At 48.3% G+C, this 26675-nt stretch overlaps 1 protein-coding gene across 4 annotated transcripts in view; it reads left to right on the forward strand.

Annotated features, from left to right (window-relative positions):
- The first annotated feature begins 336 nt into the window (after positions 1-336).
- The window catches only part of ERICH3 (glutamate rich 3), a 39201-nt gene continuing 12862 nt past the window's right edge, over positions 337-26675 (forward strand). Inside the window, exons 1-15 of one of the 4 annotated variants that reach the window (XM_065673020.1) lie at positions 337-452; positions 3065-3158; positions 4416-4526; positions 5170-5241; positions 6996-7124; positions 7734-7862; positions 8346-8501; positions 9938-10147; positions 10797-10977; positions 12163-12349; positions 14086-14384; positions 16279-16500; positions 19718-20221; positions 24657-24803; positions 26348-26670. In XM_065673020.1, the coding sequence (XP_065529092.1) occupies positions 433-452; positions 3065-3158; positions 4416-4526; positions 5170-5241; positions 6996-7124; positions 7734-7862; positions 8346-8501; positions 9938-10147; positions 10797-10977; positions 12163-12349; positions 14086-14384; positions 16279-16500; positions 19718-20221; positions 24657-24803; positions 26348-26670 (2784 nt within the window). In that variant the 5' untranslated portion in view covers positions 337-432. Of the gene's footprint in view, positions 453-3064; positions 3159-4415; positions 4542-5169; positions 5242-6995; positions 7125-7733; positions 7863-8345; positions 8502-9937; positions 10148-10796; positions 10978-12162; positions 12350-14085; positions 14385-16278; positions 16501-19717; positions 20222-24656; positions 24804-26347; positions 26671-26675 lie in introns of all 4 variants that reach the window. The other 3 variants (XM_065673016.1, XM_065673019.1, XM_065673021.1) reach the window with 3 other exon arrangements.

Genomic DNA, 26675 nt, shown 5'->3' on the forward strand with positions numbered 1-26675 from the left:
GCCCAGCGGGACCCGGCGGCAGGGCTCGGCCCGCGGTGTGCGCTGTAGCTGTTAACGTCCGGCTTCGATGCGCGTAGGGACGGAAGCGTTGTTTTAACAAAGCCAGCTCCGGAGCAGGCGGCAGGAGGCGCGAGGGGCCCGCGGCGCTGTGGCCGGTACTGCCGCAGGGAGCGGGGCGCCGTGTGGGGCCCGGTCCCCGCCGTGCTGCTGCGGGCGACGGCTCCGCCTCGCCCGGGCCCCGGTGGCCGGGCCCGGGCGCGCCCGCCGGAGCCCTCCCGGCCGTGACGGGCGGAGCGGTCGGGGCGGCCCCGCCGTGCCCCGGCCCCGCCCCGCGCAGCCGCCCCGGCGGGGGAGCCCCGCCCCCCGTGTCCTAGCGACGGGGACGCGGAGGGTGCGGGACCTCCCCTGCCCCGAGCCGCCGGTGCCGCCGCCATGAGCGGCCCGCAGCCCGGGTGAGTGCGGCGGGACGGGGCCGGGGCCGGGGCCGGGGCTGGGCACGGCGCTCCAGCGCGGGGGATGGCGGGGGGGCGCCGGTGACCGCGGGGGGGGCTGTCGGTGTGCTGCGGGAGCCGCGGGGCCCGGGCGCCCTGAGCGCGGCCTGCGCGGGAGCGGGGGCACCGCGGAGCGACCCTCAGGGACCGGCCCCGGTCCGCGGGGGTGAGTTCCAGAGCACCCAGAGATGGGAGGCACGGGCGCCGAGCAGCCGCGGGCTCCGTCCCCGTGACACAGCCCGCTCGACGGGCGGTGCTCCGAGGGGAGAAGCGGTGCCGGAGCACAGCAGCAGCGGCGCAGGAGCCCTCCAGCCCCGTGCGGGCAGTTTCAGCGCTGGAACCTGCAGCGCGAGTTGCGAGAATGTGCGTGAAAATCTCGCCTGTGAAGGAGATACGGATACCTTCTGAGAAGAGCCGTGGGAGCTGCTTTTGTGGGGAAATCCGCGGAACTCCAAACGAAATCCAAGCTTGCTCTTGGAAGATGGTCTCGCTGTAGTCACCACGTAAAGCACTTCTGGACACTGGATGGTGTTAATCCGGTTTTTGGGAGACGCGTGTGCTGCGGCTGATGGGATTCACTGCACAGGTGTGCCAGCAATGATCCAGTCTGCACAGGCACAGCGGCAAGCTAACAAGGACCTTGCAGTGGTCTCACTGCAGCCAGCCAGGGCCGATGGGCTCCTTCCTGCGCACGTTCAAGCAGACACACAACGTGGTTTCAGGATACCATGGCCTCTCCCTCCCTTAGTTATCACCGAGTAAAACTGTACATGTGATAAGGGTCCTGTGGGCTTGGAATGAGCCAATTGGTTATTGTTAGACTCCAAAGCCCCATCTAGATTCCAAGTTGCCTGCACACATCAGTGTCTGGCTCAGCAGCTGTGTTCTGGAGTAGCTCCTCGCAAGCACAGTGGTAGCTGTTGAGGTTAATACACACGGAAGCTGGAGCTGTGAAGTCCAGGGGTGGTGCAGGATTTGTGCTGAAGGGTGCAATGAAGACAGCAGCAGTCCTCTGAATGCCTGCGCTGGTGAATGGGTGACATGATCCCATTCTCAGTGATGGAACTGAACCATCCCTTCATTCCTCAGCCCATGTTGGGCCATTCCCAGCCAGGATTCACAAAGTCCTTACCACCAGGATTTAACGCCAAGTCCCAGTTCTGCAGAAAACTAGTTTTCCCTCTCTGGGGACCCTGACAGGAGCTTATTTGGACATGGACTATGGCTCACGGTGGCTGAAGAGCTTTGGACAAGGGCCTGTAGGGACAGGACAAGGGGAATGGCTTTAACCTGCCAGAGGGGAGATTTGAGTTCTCCAGGCTGAAGAAGCCTGGCTCTCTCAGCCTTTCCTCACAAGAGGGGTGCTCCAGCCCTCCGATCACTTTTGTGGCCTACCCTGGACCCTGTCCAACAGGTCCATGTCTTTTCTGTACCGAGGACTCCAGAGCTGGATGTAGTACTCCAAAGGGGGGGGGGTCCTCACCAGAGCAGAGGGCCAGAAGCCTCCAGAGGGATGTGGGACAAGCCCATGTGTAGTGCCAATATGACCCACTCCCAGAGTTCTTTCCAATGGCTTAATGGGTCTTAGTTCAGGCCCAGAACATTTCCTTGTTTCCTCCAATACCCATCTGAACTTTGAATTTAACTCAGTGTTTTTCAAAACCTGCCTGTTCATAATTCACAGGAAGACAATGCATGAATCTAAAGTTGCTGCATTGCTGTGCTCAGGTGGAAGCTGGATTTGAACTAGTTATATGGTCTGTGAAGTATTAGATGGAAGGCAGTAAATGAAGAGGAACTGGGTTGAGTTTCTCCTTTGCCTCCGTACGCGATTGACGGTGATACCATAAGTCAATACTTGGCACAGTTGATGTAATCTGGTTGTTTCAAATGCAAATGCAAAGAGTGGGTTAGAAAAGTGACGTAGAACAGTTGCTACAGCACCAGTGTTTAATCAACATGTGCAACGGGGTGAGCTGGACTGTTTGTGTAAGGTTTAATTTAGTGCTGGTAGGCAACCTGTGAGATTACTGTGAAGCCCCAGGCAGAATTCCTGCAAATCCGTGACCCCTTCTCTTTATTTTTTAATTGTTCTTTCTTTCCTTGAGCACACTTTTTGAATTACCCCATTGGAAGGTGCGTAACAGTGCGTAACAGAGGTACAGTGGCATGGAATGTAAAGCCAAAGGAAACAAGAGATCAGCCACTTGTTGTGTGATTAAAACCTCATGCCTGGAGAGCCTGGGGCTCTGCTGAACGTGTCAGGCACCATGTATCTGAGTGCATACATTTCACAAATATGAATGGATTGAGAGTATCAAAACCTTGACTTCACTTACTGCCACTTCTGACACTTTAGGTCAAAACTAAGTGTTCAAGTGTTTCTGATATGAAGCTTCCAGATGCAGAAGATGTTGCTTTTATGTAATGCAATGGACATTTATCTGACAAAACACTGGGATTCATCAAGGCAGCGTTTTGTGCAGCACACTTTTGGGTAGCTCTTTATAACTTAAGCAGTTGTAATTTGGCTGTCAAGGGCTTTATATGCATCTGTATTGATTTTATTTCAGATATCTTGCAACCTACAACAGCCTTACAGACAAACACTTGGTTGGGTATTTCAACAACACCAGGATAAGACGGCATCTTCAGAGATCAGGACTGGTGAGATTGAAAAGTTCCCTTTTCTGAGGAAAAAGAAGAATAAGGAAAAGCATGCTCTGTTTCTTCTACCATTGCAGCGGTCAGACCATGGGTCGTTCTGTTGTTGGTTTGTTAGAGGGATGTGTTGTCACTGGTGGCAGTTTGACCAGCCAGCCAAACACATGTCATTATGCTGTGCCAGACCAAAGCCACATGGTTGCGCCGGTCCTGGGGCCGGGTTTGTTCAAAGCATTTCCCAGTGCATCCTCATGCACTGCTGGCCAGGGCAGTGGTGCACAAGGCTGTCAGGAAACCAGGGTCCCAGGGCTACCTGGGGTTGTGAAGGTGCTGGCACGTGGGTGCTGGTGGATGATGGTTGCACACTGGAAGTGATGTGCTAATAGTCAGTTTGGAGGCCATGCTCCATAGGAAATCACACTAGGCTTCCACTGCACCTTCTGCAATGCAACCCGTATCGTGCTTTTCTGTGGGAAGCTGGGAGCAGCAGCTGGCATGGACTGAAGATGCATTTAAATGCTGGAGAGCCTCCAGCTTCTGCTCAGCAAAGCAGCTTCTGTAGGTTATGCCATAAAGCACTGTATTGCTGCATGGTTATGGCATGTGGTAGTCTTGTACTGCACATCCAAACAGAAGAAGGTATTTCATAGAGAGGTTTGGATAATTCAGAATGTTTTTATGGCTTTGCTCCATATTTCTTTCTGCTCATTGGAGTTTGCCTCTGCAACACCTTTCCATTTGCAGATACGCAGAATCATCTCGATACTCTCAGGTTTGTTACACTGTGCAATCAATCTAAGCACCTTTGACTCTATTAGATCTTTAAAGAGCTTCAGTGTTATTTTCCAAAAATGCCTAATGGAAAGCTGAAGGGCTAGGTAAAGGTGAACCATTTCTAACAATAGCTGTGCACTCTTGGGTGTGAAGGTTCAGCACAGGCAGTGCAACCCCTGCACAGCAGGAAGACAAGCATTCAGTTCCCCTCCACTGACTTGGGCAATGGCCCATGTAGAGTAAGGATGAACCCTCCACTGCTAGGAAATGTGCCTGCTGCTGCTGCTCTCTTCATGTGCCTGCTGAGGTCCATGGCATGGGGGAAAGCCCAGCTCTGTGCTGGGAGGTGAGGTCTAGCCAGCTGCAGAAGCAGAGGTGGTGTCTACCTGGGAAGCAAAAGCTGTCTTTGTGAGGAATTGCACTGTGTCAAAGACATGCTTTATTCTATCCTCTGCCTTTTAGTTACATTATATTTGTTTGTGGCAGATCTCAAGGAGTGGAAGAATAATACCTGAGAAGGAATACCGGCTAAATGCTCTGAGGAGGGATCACCAGAGATACGTACAGGAGTGCCTGGCTCGCGCCATATTTCACAAGGTCCTTGACATAGAGGTCTGTGTTTGCAGGGATATATCAGCCTCCACCAACTTCCCTGCTGACGGCCAGTGTCTGTTAACTCATACTGGACTGTTTGCCGTAGCTGGGTCCTCGTGCTCCCCTGAGAGGCTCTTTCCTGCTGGGAATAAGGACAGTCTTTGTGCTTGATGTCCCCCACATGAAACCTTCACTGGCCTGTAACTATTAAACCATAGTGACATTAGATCATACACTGTCCTGGCTCACTTAGTATTGGTTGGCAGTCATCACATTATGGGGTGATATTCACAGGGATCGTTTGCTTAAAAAATTCTAGTCAAAATGAAATGGTTGGATAAGAGTTATCCTGGATAAGACAGCTACATGTCTTAGCCACGTACAAAATTCAGCATGTTCCTGTTACGTGTCAAGAATGGAGTTGGTCCCTACAACTTTACAAATGCTCAGTTGTTCCCTTGCCAATGTTAATATACCCAGGTGGAATGCAAATGCACTGAATCAGTAGTAGTTTTATAGGAGGGCTCAATGAAGGTGATGACCAGGGAGCAGTTAAGTGATAAGCAGAACAGAAGCAATTGTTTCTACCTTCAATTTCATCTAATAATGCCCATTAATGAGATTTCTCTTTCTCTCACATTGATAGCGCCATCATCAGTGGGAAATAAAGCAGCAGCTTGAAAGTTCTGTGAGGAAGGAGAGGGTGCAGAAGGTCAAGGTAAGGCTTGAATGCTCCTGAGTGCTGATGGGACATGGTGCTCTTGTCCTATGGTAAATAACAGCCACGAGTCAGGCCAGAGATTCGCTGTGCCAAGTATTCTATCCCTGATGTGAGTGGAAAATTGCAAGAACTGGGCAGGTAGAGGATGATCCTTCCTCTATCCAGCAGTTCAGGAACTTCCCTTCTGGCACCTAATTCCTTTTGAATCTACTTATTATTTGGTTCTGCAGTGTTCTTGGCTGTGGAATTTAACGATGAGTTGTATGAAATGGTACTACCCTGCCTTTGTGCACAGTTATTGGTGTATCTGCTGTCTGACAGTTCTGGTTGATGCTCCATTATTCTCATTATGAAAAAACCTAATAACTGTTCTCTTTTTTCCAAGACATGTGTGGTTTCACATAGCTTTTTCATATTCCTTCTCAGCTTTCCAAGCTGAAGACCCCCAGTCTGTTGAATCTTGCATACATGAGCCTTTCAGGCCTCTCATTACTGTGTCACTTTTGCCTTTTCTAGTTCTACTGTTTCTGTTTTGAAATGGGGAACCAGACCACGATGAATAATTCAAGACACGTGTCGCAGTTCTGGTAATTCTAGACACAATGAGCACTGAGCTCATGTTTTCAGTCCTTTGCCTCCCAACATGATATTTAGCAGAACCTGCATGTGAATAACGAAAAATGGCTTCAGAAGTCTTCACTTTGGTGTCATGTAGGTAGGGCTTGATTCTGTAGTTAGTAGAGGCACGGAAATCCTACAGAGGTCAATGGCTCTTCTCCCAAGTGACTGTATGAGTGACTTGGACTCATATAGGAATATTTGTTCTCATCTTGGCTGAAATACACACAACACCTTATTTCTCTATCAGGAGCCTGCATGCATTGAGAAGAACACATGGAGAACCGAGCTGCTGCTATGAGCACTTGAAAAACAGTGTCAAATCTTAATTTTAAATAATACATTTCTGAGCAATTCATCAGGTAAAGAAAGGAAGAGATTTTAATGAAAGCTACTGGTGACTGTGGTAATTGCAAAGGCACTGGCTGCACTGCTGCTGGTAGAGAGTCATTGCAGTGGAGGCAGCAATCAAGGCACCCTGCCAAGGGGTGCTGGACTTGGATAACTTGGGAGCATAAACCAAAATGTCCTTCGCTAAAAAGTGTAAGGGAGATGCCTGCAGATCCGTGATCTGTGTCTTTGCTGTGGTGCCACACTGGGAGCAGGAACCTGGCTGGAATTAGCAGTGTAACTTAATTCTCACCTCGTACACTCAGTGAATTGGACTGAGTAGCTCATCTGAAATGAAAGGAGAAAAGCGGGTGACTGAGCAGGGAGGAGGACAGACAGAGCTATCTGTTTCCAGAAGGGCAGTCAGCCCAGTGTGGAGCTTTTGAGGAGAAAACGTAGGAAGGGGCAACAGCCAGAGGAAGGTAGTGGCAGATGCATTCACATTGAAGAGACCTTCACCCAAACCAAGAATTGAGATATAGAGAAACAGGCAGATGGCTTGAGTCTGGGGGGACCAGAAGCTGGAGAGGGCTACAGGGAAATGAATTGGAGGGGGGAACAGTTCTTCTCCTTGTCTCTCTCTTATTCTCCCCGTGATTTCCTTTCCCTCCTTAAGCAAGTATTGCATTGGGTCCAGACAAGCTGATCTCACAGCTCTCCACTGAAGGACAGACAGAAGGCAGGCTCAGACACTGCTGTTAGGGTACGTAGTACCTCAGAGATGTAAATTTCTGTTGTTTTAGATGGAGCAGTTCAGAAGATCAATGGAAGGTGCCAACCCTATGCACTTCCCACATCCACCACTTGCTCCAAGATATCATTATGGGCTCCATCCTTTTGTGGCTGAAGAACCAGCTGGTCACTCACAACTGGTAAGTTTTCCCACTGATCCATGTGCTATAGGTACACACAGTTGGAAGTGTGCAGGTATACCTGGGGCATCTGTGCTTCTAGAGCACTGACCGCCCTGGTTGTTCCAGATTAGGGCCTCGTTCTTCACCAGCTGAGGCTGATTTCCTCTCTGCAAGATCGTGCCATTAAAGAGGAATCTCAAGAAGCTGATGTTGCAGGAATGGCACATCAGAACCTTGGGAAAAAAACAGCTTTGCTTTGTGATAAATCTGCTTTAACCTTTCCCTTTTTTCTGCCTTGCCACCCTAGATCAGGCCAGTGTCAGTATTTCAGGTGTTGTCAACGAATGCTGGGCTGTGGGGAAGTTTACACATGGTGTAAGATCCTGAAAGCAATGGGGGTCTTCCAGCAAACAGAGCTGAAGGAGTGAAGTAAGACTAAAGCTCACTCCAAAGCAAGGCCGTGCTTTGGAGCTCTGGCTCAGAAGCCTCTTGCTGTCTGTTAACAGGGAGAGAAATAATGTTGATATACCCTTGAAATATATCAATACTGAAGTCTAAGGTGAAAGGTGAAGGACATCATAGTTCAGTTTTAACTGGTTCTCCTTTCAATGATGATAATTGGTGCAGAATGAAGAGAGGTTTTCAGTCCTGGCTGACCTTCCCCTCTCCACACAGAGGGCACCTGGACACTGTGATTACAGTGGTGGACATCCTCTTCCTCATCACCAGTCCAAGGAGCCCGACTTTTCTAGGGTGGTGAGTTAACTCAGCCAAACAGCATTTCAGTTACAGCATTTGAACTCGGTATTCTGAAGGGGATACAAGGAAGTGATGAAATAAAAAAGCGAGAAAAATGCTGAATGTTGAACAAACTCAGGCATGCTTGTGTCATGCATTCTCTCAGTGTCCATGTGCTGAAGTCACTGAGACAGGCACACCACTACAGCTTCTGTGAGTTCATTCTCTTTACGTCAGGGCTGCACTGTGAAGAGCCAGTAGCAAACCCTGTATTTATGGTGAAGAGTTAATTTGGATGCTCCAGTTTTTGGATGCTCAGAGATGTCTGAAGGGGTCTGGCTCTTTGGGGACAGCCTAGAAAAGGTCTGCTCCTGAAGGAACTTGAGAGTCACTCATCCCTTCCCAAGATCTTGATCGGTGCTCTATTTTCCCTCTCAGATGCTGCTCTGCACTGGAAGCTCTGCACTGAGTTTTCACCCTGTTTCCTTTTTCCTTTTCCAGACTTCCTGGCGACCGAACACAGCTCCAGGGAACATGCAGCACCCCCCTCTCCTCCAGCCGCTTCGCAGCAGTGCTGCAGAGGGATCTCTACCAAAGACTTCAAGCTCTAGCCACAGGTGCCACGTGCTGAGATGTGTCAAGCAGTTTGTCACCAGGGTGAGGCCACATTTCATTCTGAAAATGACCTAATGCTGGTGAGAGCTTTATAATACTGCTTTGGTGCTGCAGTTCTGCTGCCAGCAGCATGCCTTCCTAATGGCTATCAGCTTTCATTTAAACCCTCCTTTTTAACCTCCTCTTAGTTTTCATGGCATTGTCTTACTGGCCTAATGCCCAGTGCTTGATCACAGTGAGGAAGAATGTGGTGACTTCTTATAGCATAAAATCTCTCTGCATGCAGAATTTTCTCCCTCTACATAGACTTTCTCTTGCGTAGAGAGGGAGGCACCTGATTAACACCAGTGACTCAGGAATATTTTCACACAGTCCTACAAGTTTTCATCCTCATCTACAGCTGCAAAGTAGGAAAAAGTAATTTCTTTTTTTGCCATTCCTCCTCCTAAGGAAACCAGTGGGTCCAGAGAATGCGAGCTTGGTGGAGTAGCCAAATGTGATCTCGATGTACACACTGCTACCTTCAGCTGAGATTTGGCCTTGTCTTCTGTTCTAGAAAAACATTCTGTAGTTGGCTTTGTGTTAGGGATTCTGTGGGACTGGAGGGTTTTGGAAGGGGCCTGTGCCCTGGAGCCACTGGCTGGCAGACACTGTATGGATAGCTCCTTTCTTCTGTGCATTTGCTCTGTATTGTGATGATCATGATTCTTTCTCCAAGAATTTGCTGTCACTATCTCTGTGTACTCAAATTATAGGCGATTTAAACAACTTCTTTAGTGCCCACTACTGACAGGACAGCTGAGTCAGTCACAGATTGTGAAGGTGATGCAGAGCTCAGATACAGAGCATGCAGTGCTTGCACTGGAGATGTCTTGCCTTTCAGGTCCTCTGTTTGCATTTCATCCTGAAGGAGGACTAAACCTCTACCACAAATGGGAAAGGGGCATTTTGAACCATATCTTGTATAACTGATGCCAGATGATGTTGCTGGAAGATTCTGGCTGCTTTGGAGTTTGGGTGCTGAGAGAACACTGCAGTGCTGTGGAGTTGTGCAGTCTTCTGCCTACTTGTGGGCAGGACTCTGCATGGTTACAAGCAGTACATGATTTATGATGTTATATATATATCATCATAGGATGATGTTATATATATATGTATAAAATCATAGAATCATAGACTAGTTTGGGTTGAACGGGACCTTCAAAGGTCATCCTATACAACCCCCCTGCAATAAGCAGGGACATCTTCAACTAGATATCTATCATATATATGAGGGTGACATTTTCAAGCCATCTGCCTGTCGCCTTGCTAATTAGAAGGAAGGGTTTTAGCCCAGAAGTATTTTCATGAGCAAAACTGCAGGCACCAAGTGAAAGAATTGTTCTAGAAGGATGTGTGTTACTAAATGTAAAGAGCACTCTGAGCATGGGTGGTGCACTGTGCTCAGTACCTATTTAATCTGGGTAAATGTTTTGCAGCAGGAGAGGAATGGGTCAAGACTGAATTCAGTGAAGTGTGTGACTGGTATATCCCCATATCAACTCCCTGCAATCAACAACTATGTGATGCCAGTGCCACCTCCTCGCCTGCAAAAAAGGGGCCTAAATGCAGAGAGGAATGGGATGCCTAGAGGGAGACAATTTCATCCTGCCACTGCACCCAGTGATGCAGAGCAACCTCCAAAGAAGGTAAGTTATCTCTGACTGCTTTTCTGTTAATGTAGAGGCATATTACCTTCCTCATTGGTGTATTTACCCACTGCTGAAAGATGTGTGTAACTAGTTTGCATAAATATTCACTGAATTTTTGAAAGGAAGAGTATTTATAGCTATTAAAATATCTAACTGCCACCCATCTCCCTCTGCTAAAACATTTGGTGTTTTCATCAGTGGAGGGGTAAAACGTGCTTGAACAAAAACCTGCAGGAACTCTTACTTAACCCTTCTATTTTAGTCAGTCTGCTTCTGCTCTGATCATATCTGGTATCAGAACTTTAGAGGGATATAGGAAATGCCTTCCATGTATGAAAGCTCCATCTGTTACACTATATCTCCAGACAGTGTTGATTCTGTAAAGGCAATTGTTGGGAACCCAGGACTGGAAGGGATGATGTGGGTCATTAAACGTGGTCCTGACATTCGGGCAATTCACTGCAGTGGATTTTCAGTTCAAAACATTTTCCTGCCCTTCAGCACGTTGCAAACCACTTCCCAGTTGAAGCAGCTCAAAGCCTGTGTCGCAAACGGGAAGCCCCCCGTGTATGCGGCACGTACTCCTCTGTGCTCACCTGTGTCAGAGCTGGAGCCTAATGCACTCTCTGTGTCCTTCCCACTGCAGCCCGCTGGAGGGTTCCCCAGGTCCCCGCTCCGCAGCAACGCCTGCGTTACCATGATCTTCCTGGGAAAAAGCGTGCATTTATCTCACGATGATGCTGATTGCAGGGATGAAATCAAAGTCTATCAGCAGCATTGTGGAGGAGAGAACCTCTGTGTCTACAAAGGCAGGCTGATGGCAGGAGGTAAGGATGGGCAATCAGACTGCTCGTATTGATGCTGGCAACATCCTTTTTAGGGGGCTAGAATATTGATGTGGTATCAAACTGATTTCAGCTGAGCTCAGTCAAGATCTGTGCTTCCAGGGGTTTTTGTACCATCTGCCTTCACACTACATCTGGATCTACTGTTTCATGATTGAAACTGAGGTCACTTTTTCAAGTTCTGGTGGAAGGAATTTAGAGAACTGATTTAAAATGCTCTAGCTTAGAATAATTTTGTATAAAGATGTACTGTTAATAAAGTAAATAATTGTAACATTGAACTGTCCTTAAGGAGGGGTTTCCTGTTTCTAACTTACTATAATACATCCATGGATGTTGCTCATTATTCCACAAAAAAACCTACATAGTAGGAGCCCAATTCCCATCTCTTCTATGTGAGTTCCATCACACCAGTAGAAGGTGAATTGTATTCTGGGAAACTGGGAAGACGAAATGGCGGGGAGATTTTCACTTATAGAGAAGAGTGATTCCACAGGCTGTACCCCTCATTCCAGCTACAGAACCCTCTGTGTTTGCACTTTCATTGGGTGTGGAAGATGATGCATTGACGGGGCACCTCTGCTATAGAGACAAGAGAGAGAGCTAGTGGGAAGGGTCCCTGCCCATGGCAGGGGGTTGATGATGAGCTTTAAGGTCCCTTCCAACCCAAACCATTCCATGAGTTTATGGTTCTTTGAGGCCTGAACAATCTGTGCACAATGTGCACCCTCCTAAGGCAAGAGTTCACTTTTTTGAGGTGAGAGCTCTGGTGTCTGTTCCACTGTAGCAGTGAGTGGCCAAACTAGGGATGTATTTGCTTGACCCAGGTGTGTCCAGCTTGGTTCTCTAGGTTGGAAAGAGACAAGGCTGTTGTGTAAGGAGGAGGCAGAGTTTTATCTACTACTTAATGCAGCTGAGAACAGTGTACCTGACCTCAGAGGGCTGGGTATTTTAGTGGTGGTGCAGGTGTGATGCAACCATTGCAGTGCTGACAATATGATAAAATCCCAGACTGGTTTGTGTTGGAAGGGAGCTTAAAGCTCATCCAGTTCCAAAACCCTGCCATGGGCAGGGACACCTTCCACTAGAGCAGCTTGCTCCAAGCCCTGTCCAAGTAAGTCCCAGTGTAGCACAGCCTTTTTCTCTGAACCCTTTATGTGATTACAGAGACCTTTCAGTTCACCTCAAAGAGGCACCGTGGTTTCCCATTCAGCCTCACCTTTTTTCTCAATGGGATACAAGTGGACAGGTTGAGCTGCTGCTGTGAGTACAAGCATCAGAAACGTTCCAGGCTGGGAGGCAGACATGGGTCCTTCGCGATTCTCCATGTGGAGGGAGCATCTCCTTGCTACAGGTATGGAGATGAATGCACTTTGCTCACAAGGACTCAGCAGGCCAGTTTTTAGAGAGTTTATCACTTGTTTCCTCTGTTTTTTTCTGTCTGGCACCTCAGAGCTCTGTAGAACCTGGTCTTTTTCTCAGTCCTCCTTGCAAGCACAATGGAGCTTATCCCTCAGGGTCTCACAGCCCAGGATGCCATCAAAGCCGGCTGCCTCTGTGCAATCACCCTGTAGAGCAGTAGAGCAGCGGGCAGGGGCTGCACTGGCTCTGTCAGCTTGTCAGTCAGCACAGCCTCAAGCCTCCTCTATTGTGCTGTATTATTTTTGACTCCAGTCTAACACTGAACATGATTTGTGTAAATGTATTATTTAGTATGTTCAAAGCAGTGAGAACAACCTGAGTTCAGAATGGACATGGTGGCTCCAGAGCTCAGGAATTGCCCAAATCTCTGTTTCTGTCTGATTTCTGGAAAGATTTGAGGTGAATTTTCTGAATTAAAGTAGCCTCCAGAAATTGGATAATTTCCTTCTGAGTTGCCCTCATTTCCTGTCCCACCTCCCTTAGTGATATCTCTGTTTTCCTGTCTCTTGTCTTGTCCAGCCAACCCTATCTGGTGACTAAAACCCACCTTCATTAACCAAATTCTCCCTGTGCATGACAACTATTTTCACATCTTCAGGTCAAATGCACTTGTATTTGTTTGTGCTTCAAATATGACACCACATCCACACATTAGATACCCACTCTGATTCTCAGCAAAGATCCCAGCTGATCTGCCCTGTTGGGTTCAGGCTTTGGTTCACAAAGAGGTGATGCCGCAGTGACTTCTACCCCTCACTCAGAACTAAAACATTTCTGGACTGGATGACTGCGGGGTGTTTCACAGTAGTTCATAAACAGCTGGCATGTGAGCAGAGTTGCAATCAGGGAAAGAAAAAGAAAATGGTTTTAAGACACAGTTGTCTGTGAGGAAAATATGGTTTTCCAGAGAGACTTGTGATTAGCTACAGTGAAATTTCCAGTTTTAGCTTCATCCTCTGTTTGCTGATTTGAGTCTCTGTACTACATACAGCATGATGTCCTGGCACCCATCGGTGCTGTAGGGTGGCTCTTGGCGTCTGCAGTTGACATTAATCAGGATTAGGGACTCTGGTCTCTTGTATGAGCCTCCTAGCTATAAGACACAAAGGCTGTCACTCCGTTTTATACAGGAGGAGCAGTCTCAACAGGTCATCCAAAATACTTTGTTTTCCAGCTATTTGGGTTGCTGTTAGGTAGGCAAAACAGAACAGAAACTGCAAATAACTCAATTTCAATCTTGCTCTTCCCCTGCAGGCATTAGACCCAGCAGACAAATAAAAAACCCCAAACACAGTCTTATCCACAAAACCTGAGTTCCCGCTTTATGGGTATTACAGCAGGATCCGGGTCCAGCACATGTCTGACTCAGAGCTTGTCTGCCTTTCCCAGTGGTTCTACCTTTATACTTGGTGTAGGTTGACATCAATGGACACTTTGCCTTTAATCTGTTTATACTTCGGTTGTCTTCTTCAAGAAGGGCTGCATCTGTGTTAGTGGAGCTCCTGAGTGTCTCAGGGTGCTTCTCCAAATGGGTCGTTACCCCTGCTGTGTAAGGGGCAGTGCAGAGGCACCAGGTTTCACTGTTGGTAGTGGCCGAACAGTTCACTGCATCTGCTGCCCTCCCGTCCTTCACAGAAAGAAAAGTGTGATACTTTTGGTTTTTTATAGGTGCATTATTGCAATGGGTCTGGACAAAGAGCCATCCCCCCCCAAGAGGAAGGTAAAGGAGGACCATGAGGAAAAGTATGTGGGTTTCTGGGGAGATGGAGCCTGTAGTGAGCCAACCAAAAGCCGTGTTGAGCAGAAATCCAGAAGAAATTCAGTGTTAGTCATCCTGCCAAGTCATGAAGCAACCGTGGAAACTGCTGGGGGTGAAATGAAGACCAAATGGGAGTATGGAAAAGAAGAAACGAAAAAGCCAGCTGTTCGTGAGAGTGAAGATGGTCAGGAAGACACCATTAAAAATGGTACAGTATTCCAAAACACAAGCAGGGGGTGACAAATGGGAGAGGGTGACTCTGGAGAAGGCATGGGACTGCGCGCCTCCAACTTTGCATGAGGCATCCTCACTTAGGATGCCTCATGTGTGAGAAATGGGGTGATGCCCATGTCTGGGCAATGAAACTTGTGGGGTTCCTTTGGGCCGAGCACCAGGATGAGAAGGTTTTGCAGAGCCAGGAAGGTGGGTAAGAAAGGTCTGAGGTGCTGAAACGGGGGCCTGAGGTGTGAGAAAGCAGAAGGCACGTGGGGCACGGCGAGGGAGGAGATGGCAGCTGGTGGAGGACACGTGGAGTGGAAGGGAGGGCTGGGTGCGGGCAGGGAGGCAGCGGGGCTGGGTGAGCTCTGAAGGGAGACGGGACACCAGTGAACGGAGAGGAGACCGTGGCCACGGGGGCAGGAGGCGGAAGAGCCTCCTGCTGTTGGTGCGGATGGGCCCTGGAGGGAGGAGGCCGAGTGCTGGGGCAGAGCAGCAGCGTCAGCGCGATGGAGCTCCCGCTGGAACCCCTCGGTCTCGCTCCTGCCCATGGGCAGGGGGCAGCTCCTTGTTCATCAGGGCTCCCCCAGCCCTTTCCCTCCCACACTGCCCCGGGCACCAAGGCACGGCCCCAGCCTCCAGCAGCTCGTCCCTGTGCCCCAGCTCTGCAGCTCACCTCTCGCCTTCCCTGCTCCCCTTGCAGTGCTGCTGTGCGGCGTCCTCGTTATTCCCTGCGGATGTGTGCCATTAATCGAGCCTTTCTCTCTCGGGAGGTGGGCGTCTTTCTCATAGTTACCCGCAGAGGTCTCGCTCACAACGGGGCAGCTGGTATCTCAGTTGATTTTTGATAGAGGATAAATGTTATTCCCGTAATTCTCATTGCCTGGGTAATGGTTTATTTTGCTGACTGGTTCTGCATCAGATACTCTTCATCTCTGTCCTCGGCATTCTGCCACTCCAGTACTGAAAAGCTGCGGTGGAACAAGAGCAGTGAGCAATAAGCTCTGCACTGTGAGGCTGTGTGGCCAGAGGAACAGCCGGTGGCAGCACTGCAGCACTCCTGCGCTGTTGGGGTCCCTGCTGTGTGCAGTTGAGCTGGTGGCGGCAGTGGCGATCCTGGGTTTCAATGGCATCAAACACCTCTGTGAATTCCAACAGCACAGGGAGGGCTCTCTAGTGCAGGTGCATGGACAGTCCTTGTCTGCAGACCTGAGCGAAGGGAAAGTGTCTATCAGATGTCGCACCTCGCCAGGCCAGTAGTAGCCTGGGATGAAATCCAGACTTGCTGATGTAAAACCACCCTAAGCTTCATCTGTACTTTGCCTGGGACCTGAAGAGTGTGTTGGAATGGTGTGATACAGGCTGTTCCTCTGCAGCACCCTTTGGCTGGATTTAATGAATTCATTTAGTTTGTAGGTCTCTTTGCTAATTAACCATGTGAACCCATGATCATCTTCCCGGACACTACAATATATTACCCTTCCCCAGCTTTCTCTAGTGCTTGTATTCTCTTTTCATCACAAGTTTCTCTCCTGTAATGAGACTGTCTTGCATTCTATTTCTGAGTTTGCCCAGCACTTAATTTTCCCGGCCCTTCCAGTGACTAATGAGTGTGTTTGTTTTGGGTTTAATGTACTAATCATACTTGGTGCATCATTCAGTAGCTTTGCTGCACTTTTGCTGCTCTCCCTATGAAGAACATGATGCTTTTTTATGATAATGTGCTCTTACGATTCCTATCTGTGGTTTTAGATTTTCTCGTGGCTTTAAAAGGACTGAGCAAATGCAAAGGCAAGGGGGCATTAATGAAGTTCTGTCTGCTTGAAAAGAACTTTATTAGTTGTGAAGTTCTTTTCCTGTCTCACACTGTGATTCTTTTATTTTAGAGTACGATGAAGATTTTGAAGCAGATGAAGAAGTTAATGAAGAGGGACAGACCAATGATCAAATGAATGGGATGTCAAAGTCACCCTCAGATGATAAAACCCATAATTTAGACTATGAAAATGAGAGCAAAACCTCATCACAGAAAGCGCTGCAGGCCTCTGACAGTGAGGAGGATGAAAGTGATGGGTATTCCAACAGCAGCTCTGAGGATGATGAACAAGGTTAGTGCTTTTCATAATGAGGCTTGGAGAAGCCAACCTGATGTATATCCAGTACACCTGTTGATGGGAAAACCCATGCAATTCTATGGAATTGGTAAAAGATAACTATTTTATCTCTTACTAATTCTACCTTTTGTCACTGACATACAGCCAAAGGCAGTGGCAGGGTATGTGTGTGCCACCTCACAGCAGGCTCTGCTGAACTAGTTAGAAATGGAGATGGAGCCAGTCAGCAAATTAGCTCTAAACACTTGGGCGAGTGAATGGAAACACTCAAGGTGTGAATGGAAACTCAGGGTGAATGGAAACACTACTTTCACATTTGTGTTTGTGGGTGAGTTAAGCAGAGGTGATCCAGCTGCTTGTGACAAGGTTGCAGCTGCAAGAAATATCCAGGCTTTTTACAGGAAGTACAAAATGCATAAGAGACCAAAATCAGGTTTGAAAGATCGTGGTTTATAAAATCATTGCTGTGGCCCCGGAGAGTCTTGGGTTTTGTTTTCTCTGATAATTGGACACTCATCGCTTGTGAGCTATGAACAGTCAGTGAGCTCTCTGCCTCCACTGCTGCTTTTGGAGAAAGGGGGCAGAGGAGCTGCCCTTACCTCATTATCCCTGCTGTTTGCTGAGGCTGTAGGAAGAGACTCTGCTCTGACTTGGCATTTGGTATTTTGTGTAAGGACCAGTTACCAAATAATGGGTGGGGAGCCAGAGGGGCTTTTAGAAGTCTAAACATGCCAGTACAATAAGTAATGAGAGATGCATGGATTAGGAGCTAGGGATGCTGATGGAAGAGCCTTTATGTTATGTTGTGAATGGATCTGTTCTGTGCTCGGAGCTGTGTGACTGCTCCCCATGGGTGTAAACCACTGTCAACAAGAGGAGCAGTGCTTCCAACATTTATCTTCTCAGGACAGGAAGCCTGAAGGGAGCTCCTCCGTCCTTATTTACTACTGGTAAAAGGTAGACTGTAACATCAGATAGGGATGGTTTAAGGTCACTGCTAGCTTTGGGTGACATTTCAGATCATTAGAGCTTTGAATTTCTAGGGACTTTGCATTTAAGTTTGAAGGTCAGGATGATCTTTTGTTCTGGATGAAGTGATTAGTGTTCCAAGAGGTTTCTGTGCTCGGGGTGGTAGAAGTATTCAGAAACCAGTTGGTATCTACTCCTTGGTGCTTGCACAGAATGTGTCACAGCCAGTAAAGAGTGGAACCCAAACTGGTGCAGGGTGTTTCCTTCTGAAAAGTGTAGGAAAGGTTCATCATCTCCCAGAGGTCTATTTGCTGTTACCTGGTGGCATTGAGTCCTCGTCTAGTTTTATCCAGACTCTTTAAAGAAAATAAGCTTTTTTGCATTGTTTTCCTCTGGGCAGTGATACCTTGAACACAAATCCTGAGAGTTTTCGTTCCTCTTTCCTATCTGTTGATCTTTTATATTTCCTCTTTGTAATGAAATCTTTCTCCTGTTGTTTTCTGCCACTGCTCAGAAGAGATGGAGAGATGGGCTAAAAAAGATGTGGGATTTTCCCAATGGAGCTGTACCAATAAATCTGTAAAAACTAAGGGTTTGTTAGTAATTTTGAGGACAAGAAGAACTTTCTGTTTGGATGGAGAACCCTTGCTCTCTGGAAATAGTATACGTGGAAATATTTCAGGCAACTTTCAAAGCAACTTCTAGTTCCATTTTTGGGGATATGAAAGTGCCTTGTAGGTCTCAACAGTGGAAGCTTTCCCTGGATATTCGTCATTAAAAAGGATTTTTCTTTAGCTCCTTTGGTTTTGGTTCTGCCTCTTTGCACAGCCATCAGCAGCTCTTTTCCCTTCTTAGGAGTGCTCTGAGACAGCACATCCCCTGCTGGAACTGTCCTTTTCCTAAATCCCACAGTTTTATAACCAAATCCATAAACCTCTCTAGCATCCACCTCTTCCCCACTCACCTGAATTGACTTCCCTGATGTGCCTCATTGTGACAGAGAGAAATGAATATACTGTCTCAGGAGAAACACCTGTACAGGACCTGCCTTCCTCAGCCCGAGTTTCCTGCTGCTGGAGGAGCGGTTCTCTGAGCAGGATCTTTAAGCTGTGGCTCTAAGATGTGTTTGTGCAGCATGTTTTCTGAACATGCTGTTCTGCATGGAATGCAGTATCTGGTGTGTGGAGGGCACGTGAGCAGGAGCCGCAGCTGGAGAAGGATTTCTCATAGAACCACAAACTGGTTTGGGTTGAAGGGAGCTTAAAGCTCATCCAGGTCCATCCTGTGCCTGAGCAGGGACACCTTCCACTAGAGCAGGGAATTTAAGATACAAATGGCAAGAGGCTTCCTCGGAGCCACAGAGGAGGAGGCTGCTGGGAGGTGGTAGCTGCTGGGGGCAGCATTGCGGCACTGGTTGGATCCTGTGCTCTGGGAAGAGCTCAACATGGTCCAAATTCTGCCTCTAGCTTTTGGGCAGCAGCGGGTGCCTAGGAAAGGTGTAAGAGCAGGGTGAGAGTCCTGTGCTGCTTCCCCAGCGTGTGTTCCCACCCCTGTCATCAGCCCCACACCAGTCAAGGGTGGTCCCTTTTACTCATTAGTCCTAAATGGAGTTGGACCAATCTCTGCTCAAACCCGGGTGAACTCCGGACACCAGCAATGCTTGTGGCAGCAGCTCTGCTCTTCAGCTGAATGCTAGGTGAAGAATTATGTCTTTTTTTTTTCCTTTTTCCCACCTCAAATTTTCCATATCTGAATTTTGTAAGCTGTAGGTTTTCAGAGGAGACAGTGAACTTCACCTCCAGTTCAGCTTGAATGGTTTGCACGTGATTTTGGAGGTCTGTATGATACTCACTGAGACGACAGGAGGGCACTAAAGGACTGTTGCTATGAATTAAGTCTTTCATCGGATGGAGCTCAAGAACATATTCGAAAACCTGTCAGAGTCATATTTTAGGGGTGCTTTTGGAGTGTATTTCTGTGTGATTGATGGAGCTAATCTGGTTCATTTCAGTTGTCAGAAAAAAACATGTTAAATAGCTTTGACTTTAACCCTTTGATACATCTGGGCAATGTTCTTCTATTACCCTTACTGGAGTTTTGTCACAATATCCTCAGATGGTGTGATTCAGAGGCAGATACTGGATGAGTGTCTGTCCCTTTGTGCCCAGCAAAGGGAACTAGTGGCCAATGAAGGCAGATGTAGTGACAAATGCTACACCAAAGTTCTGTTTGCTGTTTCTAGGTGGGAGGCATGTGCACTCTCTCTCATCTGTCAGCACCCAGTACAGTAGTGAAGATGACTCTTGTGCTGAAACGACGAAAGACGAGGTTGAGGGCAAAGAGGAGCATAATGATGAAAAGGCATCTGATAACACAGCACATGCACAGTTTGGAAATGAGAATGGGGAGAATAAACTGCACAGAGTGGAGGAAAATCAGGAAACTTCCGTACTGGAAAAGGAAGGAATAGATGAAGCAGAAAAGGCAAAACCAGAAGATCTAGCAGCAAGAGGAGACACTGGAATTTTTCATGAAAATACAACAGCAGTACAGCATCAAAGTTCTGAAGTTAACAGGGAACTCGACCAGGCTGCATCAGTCCAAAGTGACACAGGGGAAGAAGATGAGGAGAACACCAGTACCGGGAGAGGTGATGGGGAGGAAGGTGTTCTAGCGCCTTTGGAAAGCAGTGTGATAGAAGTGGAGGACAGCAATGATGAGGCTTCTCACAGTGATGAAGAAGGGGGTGAGTACAGTCCCTGGCACAACTGTGAGTGACTGGTGCATGCAAGGGTTGCCGTGTTTGCCTTTGTACTCCTTCGTGGTACAGCATGGGGAATGCCACTGCTGAACTGGTTTCAAGCTTCTGCAATGCTCTGTGCTGCTGTGAGCTAAATAACCACCCAGATTGTCACCTGGGTTTATTGGTTCTTTCCTAGTGTTGCCAATGTAAAGCTTTGGCTGTTCATTTTACTCCAGTCATTTGGTTTCACATAGCATGCAATCACTATGAAATCCAAACACGATTTCTTGCCTATAGGACAATCTGTGTGCCAGCTGGAGGACAGTTTATAATGTCAAAATGCTAGTTCAAAATAACACTAAAAATTACCCTGGGAATCTTGGTGCAGCAGATGAAGGCCAGACTATGTCAGTTGATCTGTGGTTGTGCTGCTTCACTCTGGCATGGGCTTGTTGGCAAGGAGTAAATCTGTCAGTTGTGACACCTCATTTCTACTGTTGACAAAATGGGCATTGAGCAGTTTCAACCTTACCTTCCAGGGTAACTTCATGGGCAGTTAATAAGAGGTTGGTAATATGAGCAAGGTTTGCGTTATCATATCTGGGGATAAGGAAAAATGTGATCCTTGCTTTGCAATGCCATTCAGGTCATGGGGAAATGTCTTGGATACAGTTAAATCAGGCAGAACAGCATCTGTGCTGCTGCTGACATAAGGGACAGCCATAGGCCATGGTAGATGGAATTTCCAGTTGTCTTTCTGTGTGCTGCGTTTGCAGTGGAATGTAGAATGCTTTTCCTTTACATCACAGCGGGTTTTGGCTCTGTTTCTATGGCTTTCTCTTTACAGCAGTGCATCCAAGATAGCTGTGTGTGGAACAAGCAGTTCGACTGCTGGTGCTTAATGCTTGGCAAGTCCATTGCTGCTGGGTTCCTTTGCCTTGTGCCTTGCTATTGCTTTGCTATGCAATCAGAATCGAGACAGTGACAGTAACACACTAGTCACTGAAGTGTGCTGAAGTCTTCAGAAGTTTGCTTCTGGAACCCTTCTCTTCCCTTGTGGGAAAGAAACTTCAATTTCAGCACCTTTGCTGCTAGGCTCAGGTGAGTTGGGTGAGGACTGCTGAAGGAGAAAGAACTTTAAAAACCTGGAGGACAGAGATTGTGCGGTAGTAGAAAACCAAGGAAAGACCCATCGGATGTGCCAGGCTGGTAATCTGGCACTGAGTTAGCCCAAGAGAATAGGAGTGTTCTTTGGTAGCATGAATTCCTGTGTACTCACATCAAGCACACATGGTTCCATGGCTCTAGGTTTAAACAGAGATCCCGTATCACACACAGATAGTCTGAATGTAACAGAATTCACTTCTTGGTCGAGTGCTGCATCATCTCTGCTGCCAGGGGACTAGCTGAGACTCAGGGACAGTGCAGATCAAGAGAGGACAAGAAAAATCATTGACTCATGACAACTGCAGATAGGAGCATCTTCCTAAGTTGCAGACAGATTTTTCCCTGTCTATATGAAGGTTGTCTAGGTAAATTTTATAGTAAATAGAGAATTGCCAAGAAACTGTGTAGAGAGCAGTGAAAGAAAAAGATAACACACTTTTTGAGGTATAATGGGCCTGATGAAGAAATACTGTGGGGTAACAAAGGCAATATGGGAATCCTGGCTTATCCCAGGCACTTTGCACAGTTGCTGCCATGATAAATATTCTAATGCAAAATATAAGGAGTTCTAATGAGGGTGCTGAGGCGCTGGCACAGGGTGCCCAGGAAAGCTGTGGCTGCCCCATCCCTGGCAGTGCTCAAGGCCAGGTTGGACACAGGGGCTTGGAGCAAGCTGCTCCAGTGGAAGGGGTCCCTGCCCATGGCAGGGGTTGGAGCTGGAGGAGCTTTGAGGTCTCTTCCAGCCCAAACCAGTCTGGGATTCTGTGATGCTAGGAAATGCCTGATGGTTACACCTCCCACTACTCCAGCCCTGCAACACGCTGAGGTTAGAAGCCCCTAGAGACACCAGGGTCAAAAGAGCTCAGCCCTTTACTGGGAGTGCAGAGCTGGTTCTCAGTCTGTTCTTGGGCCTCCCTGATTTTTCCACATGAACTTCCCTGTGGGACTGGTCATTCCCATCAGCCTGCATTGAGATGAGATGGGTACGGCGCTGTTCTGGCTTTGCCCCTGCGAGACCCATCGTGCTCTGCTTGTGACAGGGTTTCTCACAGCCAGTGCTGTCATTGGCAGTGCAGAACGAGTTCAGCAGAGACAACTGCATGTGTGAAGAAAGCAAAAGGTTCAAAGTGCTCCTCTGGGTGCTCCTCTGGGTGGCTCCTGGGCAGGCCAGTGCCCAGCATGACAGCTCTGTCAGGAGCATGGACATAGCTGGGACAGCCCCTGCTGTGTGTGTTCTGTGACAAGGAGCTGCTGATTCCGAGAGAGAAGTGCTGTGAGCAGTGCTTGTCACCCTGCCGGGGCCCTGAGCCCCAGCATGTCAGCTCCCATTGGCAGAGGTTGCACAGGCAGTAACTGCAGAGCATGAGGCTGCCCTAGAACCAGGGCAGTAAATGTGCACCGCACCTGGCAAAGCACCGGCTGGGAGGACGTGCTGCCTGTACCCTGCGGCAGGCAGCCAAGGGGTGCCCTCGAGAAGAAAGCTTCTTGTCTGCTCTGAATGACTGGAGCAGGATGCGCATGACTGCAGAGACTGCGTCAGGATCCCAGGAGGAGCCTTGTGAACCTCCCTGCTCAGCTTCCATGGCTCCTTACTGCTTCACCCCGGTGAAGGGTGAGAGCAGGGAGTGAAGCTGCCACTGCCCTTTGGGAGCTGTGGCCCAGACAAATGTGAGCTTGTGCTGCCTTGTGGACCCCAGGCTGAAGTGGTCGTTTGGAAATGTGCTCACAGTTCTGTTCAGAAGGGTGGTGCATGCAGGATGCTGATGGGGTAGGACCAATGGGTGTAAGCATGAAGTAGGAGGAACCACAGGAGGAGGAAGAAGAGAAAATAAACACAAAAGTGAAAAAAAGAAGAAAAATACCATAGACAAGGGTGGGTGGAAAACCAGAATCAGCAGTGTAGGAAGAAACAGCCCCATAAAAAAGAGCTGAGAGGTCGGGAAAAGGTGAGAGCACAGTGTGTGCATGGGAAGAGGGAGGCAGGGATGTGGGAAGAGTGCTGGTTCTGGGAAGATCATTGGTGAAGATACTGAAAATTGTCTGTGTTCTCACTGAGCCTGGAGAAGAACTTGTCTTCTAGAAACATCTAGAAACCAGAATGCGGAAGTGTCCCTGCAGCTCTTCTGCTGCATAGATGAAGCTGGCAAGTGTACGCCGTGTCACCTGCAGTAATAAGATCTGAAATGTTGTGACTGTCTCCTCTAAGACCTGAAGGCTGTGCTTGACCAAAGTCTCAAGTGCAAGCAGTTCGCTGAGTTTCTCCCTTTTGGACACGGACTTGGTTGTTCCATATCTGGAATGTGTGAGCACCGGCACCATCCTGGCAGCAACAGGGATTACGCAGGTCTCACACTGACAGCCACAACACAAACCAAGGCAGGAGCTGTTGCAGAGATGCACATGAAGGGCTGCAGTTCCTCATGGGCACAGCCGGCAGTAAGACCAGAAGCAAGGTTTGGTTTTATGCTGCCGGTCAATGTCAGTAGCAACCTTGGAAGTGATCTGTGTGAGAGGCTAAGCCAGTAACTGCAACAGGAAAGGAAAGATACAGAAAGCTGGTAGAACTTAGAGGGAGAAGCCTGGCTGCTGGAGGGGAGAGCTCTTGGGAGAGGTTTGGGAGGGATTGGACTGTGTACATAGCTGGAACACTGCTCATAGAGAACTTGTTCAGTTTTTCTAGCTTGAAAGCCACTTGCATAATCCTCCAGCAAGGCATAAGCAAGAGTGGGAGTGATGCAGTCTTAACAATAATGTTGAACATGTGGCTTGGCTGTGAAGGCTCATTGCATGTACAGAGCACAGTAATTCCCACTTAGCTGTAGCTAAGCACAAGTCTTTGGTCACTTGTGTTAGTTTGAGGGATTGGGGAATCCTCAGAACTGCAGTTGGGAGTTTAATATAGCATCTTAAAACCATGTTCATAAACCAATAATGATTTTATGTCTATAAACCAATGCTGTTGCTTGAGTGTTGACCCCCCTCAGAGCAAAGCAACCTTACTGTCTGTGAAACGTTGTGCAAGATTGCTGCTCTGTGCTTCAGTGGAGCTCCTGCATGGCTCTTCCCTTGGATTCTGAGTGATTGTCTCCTTTTGGGTTTAATCTTTTATTTAATTGTAAGTACCTTCCTGCCGGGGAGGGTTCGCACGGCTCCGGTCGGGCCTGCCCCAGCATTCCAGCTCTGGAGGCAGGCTGAGATTGTTGAGTGACTTCCACCCTCCTCTTGCTTTTTAACGGTTTCTCTTGCTTGCTCTCTTATAACCCTGTGCTAGTTTTTGACGGTTGCAAACCAGCCCAGGCGGAGATGGCAAAGGCAGTTGGAAATGGTAACCATGTGAATTCCGAACCTGAACCTGGTGATTCCCATGTGGATGAGGAAGAAGAGCACGTAACAAGTGCAGAGCATGGTGCCAGTGAAGGTGAGGTCAGCTGTCCATTGGGGACGTGAATTAAATCTTATTCATCTGAAGTCTCTTTAAAGAAGTGTTTGCCTTTTCTAGGCTCCAGACCCTCCTTGTGCTCTTTCCTTACTCATGTACAATGGGGTGATGCCTAGCTGCCTTCCGTACCCATGTATCATTAATGCTTTTTTGGCAGTTATAATGGTCGTAGGTAAAGAATCCAGGCCATGGGAAGACTGGCTGCCAGTCAAGGGAACAGCTGTGGGAAGCAGGAATCTAGTGAGCTTCCCTTTGCTTCCAGCTGGCACAGGGCTGCCTTGGGAAAGGGAAGGACAGGAGGGACAGACTGGGTCCCCAGGCTGTTCCCTGTGTGTCCCTCAAGCCCACCTCCCTCTTAGCAGTTGGCATAATTGTCGGGGAGGAAACTTCAGCTTGATCCTAATTCCCTCTGAGAACTTTTCTGGTCCAGCCACCCTGGCAGCTTACTGCTGCAGACAGCAGAGCCTTGCATGTTATACATTAAAGCCGCCCTGCTGCAGTGAGCCACAGGGACAGGACATGGTAGGATTCCGCTCCACAGTAGCAATGAGGCTGAAAAGAGCAGAAAAACAGAGGTTAAAACTGACTTCAGTCTGCTCTGGCTGTTGCTCTTCCGTTCCCTTCCTTCATCCTCTAACAGGCGGAATAGGTCATCTATATTGCTTTAAAGTGCTGGTTGTGCACTGTTTTCTGTGTTGGTACATTCATCCAGTGTGTTCCAAGTGTTTTTCGGGCCAACTGGGAGTCTTTTAATCTTCTTGCTCTATGTAGTCCAAGAACACACAGGCTTTTAGGGTTTGTTGTCTTTCATCCAGGAAGTGTATGTAGAAGGCTGGAGGTTCCTTCTCATCTCTGGTCTGTCAGTAATAGCTGTCCTCTCAGTAATTCTTTCTCTGATGAGATTGCTTCAGCTGGCAGCAAACAACTGTCTATAACATTTAATTTCCAAGTGAAGTGGTCTTTGTGTGTCGGTCTCCACGAAGATGCATGTGCAGCAGTGCAGGGTGCTGGGGTGATGGCCAGGGACACATCCTGGAGCACTGGCTTCCCAGGGGGTGAGAATCGATCCTGTGCTATTCCTGTGGTGTAATTATAGCACCCACGAGCAGTTCCCCATTCTGCAGGAGCAGATGAGGATTCTTCCTGTGTTTGCCTATTTCACATGAGCAGTTTACACCTATTTCTGCATGTTTGAATGTCTCTGTACCTCTAGCTCACACCCTGAGGTCCCAGAGAGGTGGGTCAGGGAGGAGGGTGCACAGGCAAGACCACCAGAGCTGGAGGCTGGTCATGCATTGTTGTCTTTGCTTAAGTGAGGTGTGCCAGGCGCCAGAAGAGCAGCACTGGGAGCACAGCCAGAGCATGGTGGGTGATGAGAAACAGCACAGCAAGTTTTCTTCTCGTCACCATGCCAATGTCACTTCATTGCTTGGGACAGATCACATCTTTAATGATAACCCTGTAAACAGCCTTCACACTAACAGAGTTCTCCGTAAAACTAATGTTTGATTGTTCCCTAATAGCACCAGATGCAGCCTCCTTGGCAGAAGGAGCAAGAACACCTGATGAGCAGAAGGCAGCAAAACAAGTGGTACAAGACGGGCAGATGGAAGGGGAGAAACAAGCACTTGAGGAGGAAGAGTTTGTGACTGAGGGAGGAGATGCTCAATCCAAACAGGCAGAAGTGGCACAGGTGGGAGATCTGCTGCCCAAGGAGGACACCGTGGCTGTGCTGCTGATGAAGAGTCTGCTCGCGGTACAGGAATCAGCACCTGAGGAGAGCACCCGAGCAGAAGGAGATCCCAAAGGACAAGAGACATGGAAGGGAGCGGAGTCTGGTGCAGAGGTGGC

The sequence above is a fragment of the Lathamus discolor genome, chromosome 3 (genome assembly GCF_037157495.1).
Source record: "Lathamus discolor isolate bLatDis1 chromosome 3, bLatDis1.hap1, whole genome shotgun sequence".
Lineage (NCBI taxonomy): Eukaryota > Metazoa > Chordata > Aves > Psittaciformes > Psittacidae > Lathamus > Lathamus discolor.